Raw genomic sequence first — 16,713 nt, 5'->3', positions numbered from 1 at the left:
CTGTGAGCTGCACTGTAGGTCGCAGACACAGCTCAGATCCTGTGTTGCTGTGGTGTGGCATAGGCTGACAGCTATAGCTTCCGATTGGACCTGGGAACCTCCACATGCCGCAAGTGCGGCCCTTAAAAGTAAAACAAAACAAAACAAAACAAAAAAAAACATTAAAATGGTTTAAATTGGTATATTTATTTTCATCTTAGCAGGACGGCAATGCAAAGGCCATGAACTCTTTTTGCCAAATGTACGAAATCAGAGTGTTGGTGGAAATTAAGCAAAAGATCTTTTTCAATGAGCCAGTGTTAGAACAAAAGGTAAAAGACAGGAAGGTCTGAGGCTGAGGTTTTGTGGGTCCACAGCAGGCAGGCACTTGGGGCAGGGTTGAGTCTGGAGCCCCGGCTGCCCTGTGGGCAGTCTCCACTTCCTTCCCCTTCCTCTGCTCACACTGGCACTGCCCGCCCTCTCTTCCACTTCCACTTTCTCTCCTCCCACTCACTCTCCACTCTACCAGTTATATTTGTCTTTCCTGTCACACCCTTTCTTAGAATAACCTTCCATTGCCGGCAATCAAATTCCTCTTCTTTCCACCCTTCAGAACTCTGAGAGAGCTGATCCCCAACCTTCCTGCACTGCCAGCTGGTTTCAAATTTCAAAGCATTGAATATTTGTGCAATGTACAGATATGAACAGGACTGGGACCTCCTGACCTCGGAAAATAACCAATCCAGTGAGTAAGCAGACAGAGGTCCCCATAACTGAAATCCAGGCTGAGCCGGCTAAGGTTCCAGGTGCACCTATAACGGTACTATGAAGTCATTACAAAGATGGAGCTAAAAAAACCGGTGAGCATGCGCAGTGGGGAGCCGCAAACCCCAACCCGGAGGGTGTTCTTGTGCAGAAAGGCAGGAGCGTCTTTCCTTATCTATGAGGTCTCCTGTGAGGATGCTACATAGAAAGTCTGGAGAACAGACTTGCGGGTCTTTAAAGAGTTTCAGTACCTACTGGCATAACCGCAGGGCCCCCAGCTCCGCACACAACAGCTGTTGCCCATGCACCGGTTCACAACCGGCTTTACATCCTCCGGGATTTTTGTCTGGAGGCGCGGCATCCACCGCAGATGCCCCACCTGCAGCTCTGAGGCAGATAACCAGAAGGAGGGCAGGGATCTCAAAGACCTTCCCTTCTCTGACCTGGAATCAAGACTCAAACTGCACGCAGGACCCTCCTGTGCTTACGGCCACCCAGGTGCGTCTGCGTGGGGTTTCCAAGCAGCAGGTGGGGCAGGACTGGCTCACCTCAGAAGGGGAGGTGAGAGAAAGCAGATGATTCTTTCCAGGATCCACCCTTGCACAAACCACTTCTGCCTTCCCGGCCTCAGTTTCCTGATGTGTAAGATGAGTAATCTGGTCCTTGCCAGCTCCCACCCGAGGCCGAGGCTGGTTTCCATTTCCTTCTGCTCTCTTTCAGTGCCTCCTTCTCTTGCAGAAGGTGGGTTTTTTCCCAGTTTCTGGAGCCACTTCTCCCCATCTGCTCATCCACCTCTCCTTCCCTTCCTGGGGGCCTGCTCATGTTCATTTGTTCTGTTCCCCCTCTTTTCCTCATTCTGTCTCAAAACCTGGGCTTTTCTCCTCCTGCCCTGGCTTTACAGCCAGACAGGTTACTGTTACTGCTGTTACTTTGGGGCCAGCTCTTCTGAGGTTTCCCTCCTTCCTCCCTCGGGCTCCAGTGGGGACACACACACACACAGATGAGACAGAAGTGAGCTTTTCAAACTGTCTGCTCAGCACTTGCAGGAGAGCCCTCAGAGGCGGCAAAAAAGAGCCATTAACCCCAGTCTGACTTGCAAAAGGGAATTTAGCGTCTCTGAAAGGCCAGCAGACCCAGGTTGAGGAAAATGCCTCCTTTAAAAAAAAATGGTTGAGACCTCAGGGAAGAGTTAACCACCATGCTTGTTGCGAGACAAAAGCCGGGGTCGCTCCAGGTGGCACCTAGAACAGGGCTTGACACTAGTACACACTCATGGCTGAGGAATGAGAGAATGCTTAAGTCTGCTACAAAGGACTTTTCCTCCTTTTAGAACCGTTGTCAGAGAAATGAGCTTTTTTAGGACACACTCCATATGGAAAGACAGAAAAACAATGCCATGCATGTAAAGTACACTTCTCTTTGGATCTTTCTGCTGAAGCTTCCTTCCTGCTTTCCTTCTCCTGGACTAGCTCCAAAAAGATGCTGAATGGGCACACCCGTGGGAATGGCTTGTAAAGGAGAGGAGGTGGCCTACGGTGACCATTTCCCCCTTCAGGCCCACTGTCCTCTCCTCCACGACCTCCCCTTCCTCAGTCTCCCTGGGAACCAGCCTGAGAAGCCAGGCCAGTCACAGCTTCCATCCCCTCTCCCCAAAGACACACCCTGCCGTGCAAGGGGGATTTTAAATGAATGCAATAAATTTATCTATTCTTATCACCTGTGTTAGTCTTGACCTCTCCCTGCGTGAAACCCCTCTGGCATCTGTGTCCTGTGGCACTCATATGGCATTTAATAAACACTTTTATTACTTTAATCCTTTTCATGAACATGCCCAGTCTCCCCAACCAAACTGCAAGTTGCTCAAGAAAAGGGACCTCATCCATTCGCCTCTCCTCCCGGTACCTATCGATACATCTAATTCATAACCAGCAGATTCTTTATTTTCTATTTTGGTTTATTACACAAATAAAACATGCTCACGGTAGGATTACATGTTTATTGGCAGAGTAAATCACCAAGGAATAAAATGCAAAGCCTCTAAAGCAATTAAAGAAACGCAAATGTTTAAAAAGGGAAGATATTCTTATATGTGTATTATATTAAGGCAAATCAATAAAGATGATGAAATGCTATGTAGAGTGATTATAGGAAAAGAACGTGCTTAGACAGCATTGGAGGGGTGCTGTTATCTGGTTCCAGACACTTGGGACAGCTCACAGGAAGTACAAAGATGCTTGTGGCCTTTAATCAGGGATATGAGTGTTGAACTCGGTGTGGAGGCGTCCTGACGCGGCTCCTCTGTTCTATATTCCGGAAAAACTGTTGTCATCTCAGCCCTTCTGCTGCCCTCTCTCTAACCTCCCTCTCTCCTGTCACCTCCTTTTGTTATGCATTTCCTTCTGTTTCTGAGTCTGGGCGCAACTGCTTTGCCAAGAGCCGGTCCTCATTCCGCTCCAAAGTAGCTTTCTCACTGAGCTGGACTTTGACCATTGGTCCTCTCAGTGTCCTTTCCAATGTCAGATAAGTCCTGATCTCGTTTATATTCCCCTAGCAGAGTCTTCACCGAGCCCTTCAACGTGAAACTACCCTTGCCCTTCGATCACCTGTGTCCAAGGCAAGGGGGCGTCCTTTCCTCGCTGGGAGTGCGCATGTGCAGCAAAACCCGGGCATGAACTCAGAGGCTGCCCGTGGAGGGCCCTCACGCCAAGGCAGCAGCCAGGGTGTGCACTACACCCTCCTTCCTGCTGGGGTGGTGCCGGGAGGCGGGGGGGCAGTGCCCCCAACAGCAGGAAGGGTGTGGCCTTGCAAGGCAAGACTTAAGCTCAGTTTTTAAAATTAAAACTGATATTTGCAGTATACTTCTCCGATAATGAAACTGTACATATTTGTTATAGTAAAATTGGAAAGCAGATATAAGCAATAAATAAACAAACTGACAAACCCCTATCATCACCCTACCCCACCCCCATTACCTCTGTTATCACCTCAGCATGGAGCCTTCCAGGTTTTCTTCTATGTAAATACATGGGGGAGTGTCTCATCCAATTCTACTAATCTGTATACTTAAAAATGGTTAAAGTGGCCAGATGTTTTTGCTTTTTAGGGCCGCACTGCAGCATATAGAGGTTCCCAAGCTAGGGGTCAAATCAAAGCTGCAGCTGCCAGCCTACACTACAGCCACAGCAACGCCAGATCCAAGCCATGTCTGCAACCTACACCACAGCTTGTGGCAATGCCAGATCCTTAACCAACTGAGTGAGGCCAGGGATCGAACCCATATCCTCATGGATACTAGCCGGGTTTTTAACCCTCTGAGCTATAATGGGAACTCCTAACCATAATTTAACAAATAAGAAAGAAACGTACAGTGTTTTCCCACAAAGGCACCATGGAAGGCAGCTGTTGTGAGCCTGAAAGGGTTCCTCCCCCGAGGACAGCTTGCAGTGGAGAAACGCAAGCAGAAAGAGTCAGGAGCTGTGCTGCTGACTGACATAGGACTGAGCAGAGTGGCAGGAGGTCAACTGGACAGGAATCCCTATTCGAAGGGACAAACACACGGACCCCCCAGCAGAGAGGTCATTTCAGAACCTCCCTCGGGGACAGGGCCTGGCCATTTCTGCCCCATGTGGTGTTCCACTGATGGGCCCTCTTTGGTCCAGGGCCCCCCACTGGGTTAGTCAAATCTCCATCAGGTTTTCCTGTCCAGTCGTGCATCCTCCATCATCTTTTACAGCCTCTGCCTCACAATAAACCTCTTGTACATGGAACTTCAGCTTAGTGTCTGCTCCCCAGAGGCCCCAAACTGTAGCAGGGATGGAGAGTTGCAGAATCTAGATCTTAGAGTGTTGTCACTGCGTAGGCTTTTAACTACCACATGCAGTGTAACCAGAATTACTGCATGTCCCACCCAAACTGGAAATTGTTAATCACATGGTTTTATTCATTTCTGTTCTTAGTGGACCAATGACTAGCATTCTGTGCAAAGCAGTAACCACTTCTTCTCATCAACAAGGGCAAAGCTCTAGGTATAAGGGGGCTGCTTGACACGGCGAGTAATGAACAAGTGGCACTCTGCATTCAGTGGGAAATGTCTTAGTAACTTCTGTTAAGGTAGTATCCTTGCAGTTGGGTTTTTTTAAAACCATATTGTAAATCATAAATCTAACTCATTGTGGAGTCGGTGGAATAAATAGGGACTTCAGGTTCTGGTATGCTGGCCTGGAGTCTCCAACTTTCTGCGAGCTGCACTGGAGGCTAGATTCAGGATGCAGAGGGATACATGCTAGCTCCCTGCCTCCTTCACTAGTTCCCTGGACTGGAAACAATATCTCTACTCCTGGTGCTTTTTGACAGTAATTGTCATTGTCAATAACCAACTAAACTTATTGGTTTTAGCTTCTTTTTTTTCTGAGAGCCTTTATTTCTCTTTTTTTTTTTTTTTTTGCTTTTTAGGGCTGCACCTGCAGCATATAGAAGTTCCCAGGCTAGGGGTCGAATCGGAATTGAGCTGCAGCCACAGCCACAGCAACATGGGATCCTCACCCGCTGACCAAGGCCAGGGATCAAACTCATGTCCTCATGGATACCAGTCAGGTTCATTTCTGCTGCGCCACAACAGGAACTCCTGAGAGACCTTATTTCTATCTTGATTTTTTTCTTTTTTTTTTTTTTTTTTTTTTTTTTTGGCCATGCCCACATGCAAAAGTTCCCTGGCCAGGATCAATCCCGTGCCACAGCAGTGACAATGCTGGATCGTTAACCCGTTGAGCCACCAAGGAACCCCTATATCTTGATTTTATACCTACCTACTTTCCTTTGAGGTGGGCCCAAGTGGATATTGTTATCTACTCTCTTTTTCTTTTCGCAAAATCTATTAGTGCAGAAAAAAAATCTAACAAAAAAATGAAAGGTCCTTGTCACCTTTCAGGCAATCCCATTCTCCAAAGAGAGCTATTAAATGTTTTAATGTGTCTCTTCAAGATCTTGCACACATACACAAATATGTGCATATATACATATATAATACTACACATAGAAATTTTTCCTAAATCTTCCTGAAATACGACTGAATCAATGGATTAATTTTAAGAAAATTTACATCTTAGAGTATTTGAAATCTTCTCATCCATATACAAACTCTCAACTTGTGTGATCTAGTCAAATAAGAAATTCCCATGAGGAGTTCCCGTCGTGGCACAGTGGAAACAAATCCGACTAGGAACCATGGGGTTGAAAGTTCAATCCCTGGCCTCACTCAGTGGGTTGAGGATCTGGTGTTGCCATGAGCTGTGGTGTGGGTCGTGGACGCAGCTCGGATCCTGCATTGCTGTGGCTGTGGTATAGGCAGGCACCTGCAGCTCTGACTCAACCCCTAGCCTGGGAACTTCCATATGCTGCGGGTGTGGCCCTAAAAAGAAAAAAAAAAAAAAAGAAAGAAAGAAAAAAAGAAATTCCCATGAGAGACATTATTTCTACAACAACCATGTCTTTGGTGGTTTTGATAAGGAGTACTCACCTGTCTTTCTACATACTGTTATGAAATATTTCAAACACAAAGATCAGTTAAAATAAAATAATAACCTACAAAATGGGAGAAAATATTTGCAAATCATATATCTGATAAAGGGTTAACATCCAGAATTTATAAGAAACTCATACAAAAAAAAAAAACAAAAACAAAAACCAAGTAACACAATTAAAAAGTGGGCAAAGGACTTGAATAAACAATTCTCCAAAGAAGAGGTACAAGTGGCAAAAAGGATACAAAGAGATGCTCAACATCATTAATCAAAAAAAAACAATGAGAGAGAGTTCCCGTTGTGGCTCAGCGGTTAACGAATCCGACTAGGAACCATGAGGTTGTGGGTTCAATCCCTGGCCTCGATCAGTGGGTTAAGGATCCGGTGTTGCTGTGAACTGTGGTGTAGATTGCAGACGCGGCTCGGATCCCGTGTTGCTGTGGCTCTGGCGTAGGCCGGTGGCTACAGCTCTGATTAGACTCCTAGCCTGGGAACCTCCATATGCCTCAGGAGCAGTCCTAGAAAAGGCAAAAAGACAAAAAAAACCAAAAAACAAAAAGCAAAAAACAATGAGCTACCACCTCACACACATTAGGATGGTCATTATCAAAAGAACGAAAGATGACAAGCGTTTACAGGGATGCAGAGAAACTGGAACCCTTGCACACTGTTGATGGGAATGTAAAATGGTACAACCATTATGGAAAGCAGTAGGGAGCGTCCTCAAAAAATGAAAACTAGAACTACCACATGACCTGTCAATCCCATTCGGGGTCTGAATCCAAAAGAATTCAAAGCAGGATCTCAAAGAGATATCTGCACACCTGTGCTCACTGAACTGTCATTCGCCATAGCCAAGAGGTTGGAAGCAACCCAAATATCCACTGACACATGAATGGCTAAAGAAAATGTGGTCTCTACAGATACATACACACACATGCATGCATATATACATATTACAGACATATAATGCAGCTCGAAAAAAAAGAAGGAAACTCTGACATATGCTACAGCATGGATGAATCTTGAGGACATTATGCTCAGTGAAAGAAGCCAGTCACAAAAGGACAAATACTGTTGTGATTCCATTCCTAAGAAGAGACGGAAGCAGTCAAATTCGTGTAAACAAAGTAGAGTGGTGGTTGCCAGGTGGGAGGATGAGGGAATGAAGAGTTGTTGTTTAATGGGTATAGGGTTTCTGTTTTGCCAGAAGAAAAAGTTTTGGAGCTCTTCACACAGCAATGCAAATGTACTTAACACTACCGAACTGTACATTAAAATGGTTAAGATGGTAAATTTTTTATGTGTTTTTTTTTTCCACAACTAAAAAAAAAGTAACAAAAATCTGTGTACCCACCCTGAAGCACTATCAAATCCTAACATTTTACTTTATCTCCTTCAGATATTTTTCCAGGAGCAAAAGGTGGCAGACAATGGGGGAGCCTCCTGTCTCCATGACCCTGCTCTCCTGTTTCCCTCTTCAGAGGTATCCGCTTTCCTGAATTTGGTTTTTCACTCTTCATATGCATATGTGTTTGATATTATGACCATTTGTATCTGTATCCATAAATAATATAGAGCATTGTTTTGTCTATTTACTACTTTTATATAAATACCACTGTACCTATCCTTTGTGCAACATGAAATTTTTAAAATTTATACACATTGGTAATTAAAGGTCCAATTAATTCATTATTAAAACTGCTATATAGTATTGCAACATATAAATATACCATGTGTATTTATCTACCATCCTTTTGATGAGTAGTTGAGTCATTTAAAATGTTTGATTATTATGACAACTCAACAACAATAACAAACAACCTGATTAAAAAATAGGCAGAGGATCTGAATAGACGTTTTTCCAAAGAAGACGTACACATGAAAATATGTTTAACATCACTAATTATAGAAATGCAATGAGGTATCACCTCACACCTGTTAGAGTGACTGTTATTGAAAAGACAAGGACTATTAATTGCTGGAGAGGATGTGGAGAAAAGAGAATTCTTGTGCGCTGTTGGTGGGGATGTAAACTGGTACAGCCACTACGGGAAATAGTACAGAGATTCCTCGAAAAATTAAGAATAGAACTACCATATGACCTAGATATTCCAATTCTGAGTATTTATTCAAAGAACACCAAAATATTAATTTGAAAAGATATATGCATCCCTGTGTTTACTGCTGCATTATTCACAATAGCCAAGATATGGAAACAACCTAAGTGACCACAAATGAATGGATAAAGAACTGTGCTATAAATATGTGTGTGTGTGTGTGTGTGTGTGTGTGTGTGTGTGTGTACATACAGTGGAATACTACCTAGCCAAAAAAAATTGAAATCCTGACATTTGTGATAATATGGATGGATCTTGATGGTATAATACTAAGTGAAATAAGTCAGGTAGAGAAACACAATTTCTCTTAGGTGGATTCCACTCATATGCAGAATCTTAAAAAATGAACAAATAAAATAAAATAATAGCAAATTCATAGACACAAAGAACAGATTAGGGGTTACCAGACGGGAAGGGGTGGGGGTGGGCAAAATGGGTGAGGAGACCAAATATATGGTGATGGATGGTATCAAAACTTGCAGCGATCACTCTGAAGTGTACAGAGATATTCAACTATAATACTGTCAACCTCAAACTTACATAATACAAGTAATCTGAATACATAATACAAGTGTCTGAATACAAGTAAATGTTTCACTATTATGGACAATACTGGATCAAATCACCTTGCATCTATCTTCATCTATGTATCTCTAGAGTGAAACTTGTGCACGGGAGGGGCTGAGTCCCTCCAATGTCACCAGGATACTGACAAATTGTTCTCTGGGGCATGTGCCCCAGTTTTCAACCAAGGCAGATGAAAGGGCCAAGTGCTCCAACCACACCGACTGAGTTTGTCAGGTGTCCTCAATTCTGCCTATCTCCTGGGTATGAAATAACACTGCGTGATGATTCTATGTTTCCCAGATTATTAAAAGAATTGTGTGCCTTCTCATGAGTTTACTGACAACATGGAATTCCTCTCCGCTGATATTTTGCCTGTTTCTCTGTTTTGTTGTTTGTCTTCCACTAATTGGTAGGCATTCTTTATGAATTCTGGATACTAAGGCTTTACTGGTTGCAAATTCTTCTCAGTCTATGGTCTGTCTTTTAAATGCATATTTTGCTTATTTGTTTAACAAAAGCTTTATTACATTTAAAATATAATCAAACACATTAACCCTTGATTTTGTGTTTTACTTATTTTGTTGTGTTTATGAAGTTTTTTCTTTTTTTTTTTTTTTTTTGTCTTTTTGCTATTTCTTGGGCCGCTCCTGTGGCATATGGGAGGTTCCCAGGCTAGGAGTCTAACAGGAGCTGTAGCCGCCAGCCTACGCCAGAGCCACAGCAACGTGGGATCCGAGCCGCATCTGCGACCTACACCACAGGTCACGGCAACGCCAGATCATTAACCCACTGAGCAAGGCCAGGGATTGAACCTGCAACCTCATGGTTCCTAGTCAGATTCGTTAACCACTGCGCCACAATGGGAACTCCCTGAAGTCTTTTCTTAACCTGAGGACATTGTTCTGTCTTCCTTAGGGCACAGAGTAATGACTCAATAAATATCTGCTGAATAAATTAATTGTGTCTAGTTTGTTGGTCTCCTGGAAATTGCACAAATCCAATTTTTATTTCGTATAAGCCCCTTGCTTATGTAAGCAATTTTTTATTGCAAAATTGGACTTAAATGTAAAAGGGCTTGCTACCATTTATCCTAATGAAGCCAAAGTGAAGCCTGCCTTTCCTAACACCAGTGAGAATAACTAATGGGTCTTTTTCACAAAAGATAGTTGAGAAACAGGATATTTTAAACTATAGCAATGTTTAGATTAGAAAGCAAAAAGAAAAGCTTGTTAGCAAGGGCTACAGCAATAGAACAGGGTACCCAGAACAGCCCACACAGGCAAAAATTTTACTGAGCATCTATTATATAAGAGAGTTATAGAACGTCTTTCTTTAAATGCAATCATCAGGTGTCAAGGTACAATAAAATTCTTAATACCAGAGTCACCGCCATCTAGAGCACTGAGTCAATAATTCCAACTTATCAACGTCATCCCACTGCTTTTGCCTTCATAAAACCTTAATCTATCATCTCCTTTCCATTCTCCACTGTTCCTACCCCAAGAAGGCCTCCTTGCTTCACACCTGGTTTATGGAAATAGCCATCTAGCTAGTCTTCCCACTTCCAGTTTCTTTCCCATCCTGCACTCACCAGATTAACCTTCCCATAACCTTGTTGTTATCAAGTCTCTCTTCCTATCAAAATTTTAAGTACATTCCTGCTGCACATTATATAACATACTAACTTTACATTGTCCCTTTGATGAGTATTTAAGTCATCTAAATTTTTCCACTATTATGAATAATACTGATAAGAGCAATAACGTGAATTTTCTAGCCTGGTATTTAAGGACCTCCACACCCTGGCAGCAATTTGCTTTCTTTCTGTCTCACCACACTTGAAGTATATCCTCTGCTTTGGCTGGGCTTCTCTGCTCTCACAGAGGTTCACACTTCTGTTCCTTCTCCTCACCATCCCAGGGGATCAGCCCAACACCCATCTCCGAGGGCTTCTTACTGACCGTTTGCTGATTATTCTTGCCTCAGATTCCTAAATATTTGCCACCTGGGCCACAAAGTCAGCACTCACTGCCTTGAAACTTCTTATAGCTCCTGCTTCCCAAAGTAGATTAAAGGAATCTGCAGGCAGGATTGATGTCTCAGAGGGTCTTAGGAGAAAGGGGGAGCCCTGAAGCATCTAACCCAGTTTCTCCTGAGACTCAGTAAATATCTGCTGACTGCCATTTAGCCCAAAATGTGTTAAATATTTCACATTAAATTTACAAATGTTAAAAAAGTCTTAATATTTCTCCTGTAGGTTGGGTTATCCTTCCCAAATGAAAATAATTCATTGTAAAGTAATAATAATAATAATTCATTGTGAGAAAAAAATTAGTTCAAAAAAATTTTTAAGAATATAAGAGTCACCTAAAGTTTCAGGTACCAATTCTTAAATGAAAGCATATTCATTCCTGAAGAGTCACACACAAGAGTCCCCGTGTCCCTCAGACACCCTTTCTCAGGTGAGAGAAAGAGCTGGAGAAGAGAGACCAGATATGCTGAACTTGGCAAAGCCCCATGTGTGCAGACACCAGACTGTCCGAGCTTCCACCTCACAGACCAACACTCCTTCTGCCCCCAGACGGAGATGCTGCCGAGAATGACCACCTACCGCCCTCTATCTGCAATTTAGGGAAACTGTTTCTGCCACCTTTCATTGCTGGCCCCTGAAAAGCACTGCTTGCTGCGAATGCTTGCGAAAACAGTGAAAAGGGGAAAGAAAAAAAAAATCACCACTCAGAGGTAACCATAACCACTAATCATGCATGCACACAGCCACACACAACAATTCGGGCTCCACAATGTGAGAGGCGGTGTGGGTCAAGGTTACAAGCATGGCCACAGGGGCCTGACTCTGGGTCTGGAAGCTGGCTCTATACTTAGTAGTTCCAGAACCTGAACAAATGCTCTCTGCTCCCATTCCTCAGCCTACAAAATCAGAATAAGAGTAACAATACCTGCCTTACAGGGTTGTTATGGGCTTAAATGAGATGATATATATAAAGTGTGTCTGACAGCATGAGATGCATAGCACAAATATGCAGCTATGAGTTATGATGACAACACAGTTCTCCATCTGACCTTTTAACTTAATATTTTATTGTAACTGTTGTCAAATATTCTTTGAAAATATTATTTTTAGAATTATAGGGTTCGGCATCCTACCTTTTCTTTAACATTCTATCATGACCATACATTTTAAAATATTCCTTGAAAACATTATTCCCAGGCTAGGAATGCAATCAGAGCTACAGCTGCCGGTCTATGCCACAGCCACAGCAACGCTGGATCCTTAACCCACTGAGCGAGGCCAGGGATTGAACGTGAAATCCCATGGTTCCTAGTTGGATTCATTTCCGCTGTGCCATGACGGGAACTCTGCTGGTCACTTTCTTAGGATAAGTTTCCAACACAGAATTTCTAGAATGGGAGGGCAGAGTTCCCTGGTGGCACAGTGGGTTAAGTATCTGGCATTGTCACTGTCGCAGCTTGGATTATTGCTATGGCGTGGGTTGGATCCCTTGCCCTGGAACTTCTGCATGCCACAGGCAAGGCAAACAAAAAAAGAATGGGAGGGTACAAACATCATTCAACATTCATACTCCCAAACTGCTCTCTAGAAATAAAAGACCAAGTTTATTCTCATCGGTCCTGTGTGACAGTGGCCTCTATCTATGCCCCTGGTAGAATTTTAGCATTATCTTTTTTTCCTTTGTCATTTGAGAAAAGGAAAATTCTTATTTCATTTAATTTTGATTTTGATTGCTAGTGAGGTTAAACTTTTATGACTATATTGGTCATGTGTATTTCCTCTTTGGGGAATATTCTGTTCATGTCCCCATTTTTGTTTGTTTTTGTTTGTTTGTTTTGAGTTGAGTTGCAAAGAGGTATTTTCCATATTGTTGATAAATGCTCTTTATATATTAGGGATTTAATTTTTCTGTCACATTTTTTCCCAGTTTACTTTATGGCTAATGGTTTTCATTTACTCATCAAGTAGGCATAGAGTTATTGAGTATCTGCTACGTGCTGGACACTGTGGTAGGTTCTGGAAATTCAGCTAGGAGTAAAGCTGACTTAAATCTCTGCCCTTGGAGGGCTTCCGTTTAGTGGGGACCTCTAGCTGAGAGCGTAATTTCTTCTTCTTTTTTTTTTTGTCTTTTTAAGCCCACATCCATGACCATGGAATTTCCCAGGCTAGGGGTAGAATTGGAGCTGAAGCCACCGGCCTACACCACAGCCACAGCAATGCAGGATCCAAGCCCCGTCTATGACCTACAATACAGCTCATGGCAATGCTGGATCTCTAATCCACTGAGCAAGGCCAGCGATCGAACCCACGTCTTCATGGATACTAGTCAGTTTCCTTGCCGTTGAGCCACAACAGGAACTCCTCTTTTTTTTTTTTTTTTGGCCAGGGATCAATCCCATATCACAGCAGTGACAATGCCAGATCCTTAACTCTGAGCCACCAACCAAAAGTGTAATTTCAATGGACACAATCAGCTAGTTCCCAGAATGCCTGTTTTAGAGTTCGATAAGTACCTATGGTTACTTAAACACAATTGGCCATCAGTGTCGAATTCCTTTCAGAAAGCCATGGTGCCCACATGAATATGGAGGGAGAGAGACCCCAGAACTCAGCTTAATGGAGAAAATCTGATAATATTTTCAAACAAGCGTGACTGAAAGGACACCCTTAGACTTTCAGCTGGGACTCGAGGCATCACGGGCACCCTCTGTGGTTATCTCCATTTTTTTCCCTTCCATACAAAAGTCTCTAAAATTTTACAACCACTTGCACATCCCACAGTGGGGGGCTGGAGAAATAAGGGTGTGTGATGATGAGAAGAGGGAAGTTTGGGGTCTTAGCTTGGGCTACTATACCAAAGCACCATAACCTGGGTGACTCATAAGCAAGAGAAATTTAATTCTCACAGTTCTGGAGCCTGTAGTCCAAGGTCAGGGTGCCAGCAGGGTCAGGTTGCAGTGAGAACATCTTCCGTGTTGCAGCCTCCTGATGTCATGTCAAACCCTAAGATGGTGGGAAAAGACGACACTAGCTCTCCAGCCTCTTCTTAAATGAGTACTAATCCCATTCATGACGTCCCTACCCAGATACCTCCCAAAGGCCCCACCTCCAAACACCATCACACAGGCGAATAGTTTTCCACATGTGAATTTGGGGGGGGGGGGCCAGAAACCTTTAGTTCATAACAGGCCCCATAAGCAGAGGGGATTGTACCAGGAATGACTTGATGGAATAATGGATGTGACAGCCAACTTCACAAGAGATTCTTTCCCCGTAATGGAGGTACAGGGGAGCCATGGGACCTGTCATAGGAGCCAAACTGCTGCCCCTTCAGCAACCTGTGTGTATACGTGATTCAAGGACCAAATGAGTGGCAGCCCTCCAAAGCCTCACCACTTGGACACAACTCCAGAGAAGAGAACAGAGGGAATCCTGAACTGACAGAGATTGTGGTTTGGGCAGCAGAGAAACAGGAAATCAAAGTAGAAATTGAATGGAGTTATAGAAAAATAAAGTTCTATTTCCTATACATCTGAAAGATCTCACTGTGTTTTTAAGAGAGATCATCGTTTAAACACTTAAATTAGAATTTCCCATAGTCCTTAAGAAGCAGCTGAAAATGCAAATGGAAAATTCCATTAAATTAGCATAAGTTTCAGCTAACTTTTAAAGGTGCATTTTGGAAAACCCTGTCTATTCCAATAATTCCAAAGTGGAAGTTATCGATTCCTTCTTCACCCTTTGGCCACTCATAAGCATCACACACATAATTAACTACAGAACCAGATTAAACATAATGACTCCAAAAGTTGCCCAGCACAGAGAAGCAAGAACCTCCAAGCAACAGGATCTCTAGATAGGCCTACTGAGAAGATTCCCCATTCATCTCCTCTCCCTGCACAGCACAGACTCAACTCTGCAGCCCCCTCTGAGCCCTTTCCCTCTGCCCTTTATCAGAGGCTGGTTTTCTCCTAATGGAAGCAGAGCAGGCTCTTGCTAGCAGGAAGCAAGTAGAATGGGTCAGAGAACCTAGATTCAAAAGAAGGATCAGAAAATATGCTCAACATCACTAATTACCAGGGAAATGCAAATCAAAACCACAATGAGGTAACACTTCATACCCATCAGGATGGCTATTACAGAAAGAGAAAGAAAGAGGGAGAGAGGAAGGGAGGGAGGGAAGGAGGAAGGAAGGAAGGAAGGGGGAAGGAAGGGAGGGGAGGGAAGAGGGATGAAGAAAAAGGGAAAGAAAATAGCAAGTGTTGGCAAGGACATGGAGAAATAGAAACCTTTGTGCACTGTTGGTGGGAAGGTGAAATGGTGCATGTGTTGCGGAAAATGGTATGACAATTAAAAGCAGAATTATCATATGATTATCAGCTGTATTTCTGGGTATATTATACCCAAGAGAATTGAGAGTAAGGTCTTGAAGAGATATTTACACCCCCATATGACTGCAGCATTATTCACCATCACCAAGACGTGGAAGCAACTCAAGTGTCCCTCGACTAATGAAAGAGTAAAGAAAATGTGGCTTATGAACACAATGGAATACGCTTCAGCCTTTAAAAGGAACGAAACTCTGACACAACGTGGGCAAACTACAATGAACTACAATTGTGGACCAATTTTGAAGACATGCTAAAGGAAGCAAGATAAGACAAATACTGTACAATTGCACTTACATGAGGTCTCTAGAGTCGTCAAATTCAGAGGCAGTATGTGGAATGGTAGGTGCCAGGTTGGGGGATAGTGTGTGGAAATGAGGAGTCAGGGTTTAATGGGTAGAGTTTCTGTTCTGAAAGATAAAAAAGCTTTAGAGATGGACGGTGGTGATGGATGCACAGCAATGTGAATGGACTTAGGGACAGTGAACCGTGCGCTTGGGGAAAAGAAAAGAAAAAAAGTTAAAAGCGGAGAGAAAAGAACAAGGAGGGGAGGGAGAGGAAGGGCTGAGGGAGGCGAGGAGGAGGAGGAGGAGGGTCCCTCACAGGTAAACCGAAGGGAGCATGGAACACACAGCACTGGGTTCAGGGCGTGGAGAGCCAGAGGCAATTCCCATCCTGGGAGCTGAGGAGGCCAGGGCAGCTGACCCCAAAGGAGCGCCAGCGAACGGTTAAAGCCAGGGAGTGCTTTCCGCACGGTGCCAAGGGTGTGGCACCAAGGCCTCAACTCTCAAGTGGGGAAGCGGGGAGCTTTCAGTCGCCGTGTCTAACTTCGAGGCTCATCTTAACGGCCACTCCTTCCCTCAAGCCCTGTCTGCCGTCGCACGCCCTGGCCCCAAAGGGGGCAAGAACCGGCTGAGGTAAAAAACACAAGCAAGCACACCTTACTCCTTCTATTCGCCAGGCACAGACGTGTGCACGGCAAATTCACAGATGCACGGCATATCTGTGGTACTAACACTTTACGGTGGGCGGTGGTGATGAGGCGAGAAAACGTCCGGCAGAGGGGCAGTAACAGCCACACAAAGGTTCAGAAACGGCGCCCTGAAGTTTGAGGTAACGGGTGTGGCTCCCCTCCTCCAGACGCACGCAGCCCCGCGCTCCTCTCTCAGGCTCGGCCGTGGGTGGTCCGCGCGCCCTCACCGCGTCCAGCCTCCGCGGGCGGGCGCCCAGCCGGCCGTCGCGGTCAGGGTGGCTGCGCGCCTCCGCGCGAGGGAGCGGCGCCCGCGCGCAAGGGGTGAGGGGGCGGGGGCGCGCCCGAGCCCCCTGAGCGGCGGGGCGGGGCC

The 16,713-nt window shown here is 44.3% G+C and overlaps 1 protein-coding gene across 2 annotated transcripts in view; it reads right to left on the bottom strand.

Moving 5' to 3' along the window:
• The window catches only part of ALOX5AP (arachidonate 5-lipoxygenase activating protein), a 66,784-nt gene extending 50,131 nt beyond the window's left edge, over positions 1-16,653 (bottom strand). The window contains exons 1-2 of one of the 2 annotated variants that reach the window (XM_021065157.1): positions 16,311-16,653; positions 13,889-13,985 (exon numbers count right to left, since the gene is read on the bottom strand). In XM_021065157.1, coding sequence (XP_020920816.1) covers positions 13,889-13,949 — 61 coding nt within the window. In that variant the 5' untranslated portion in view covers positions 13,950-13,985; positions 16,311-16,653. The remainder of the gene's footprint in view (positions 1-13,888; positions 13,986-16,310) is intronic. The other variant, XM_013980423.2, reaches the window with a different exon arrangement.

This window comes from Sus scrofa, chromosome 11 (genome assembly GCF_000003025.6).
Source record: "Sus scrofa isolate TJ Tabasco breed Duroc chromosome 11, Sscrofa11.1, whole genome shotgun sequence".
Classification (NCBI taxonomy): domain Eukaryota; kingdom Metazoa; phylum Chordata; class Mammalia; order Artiodactyla; family Suidae; genus Sus; species Sus scrofa.
This window is presented reverse-complemented; position numbering and strand designations above follow the sequence as displayed.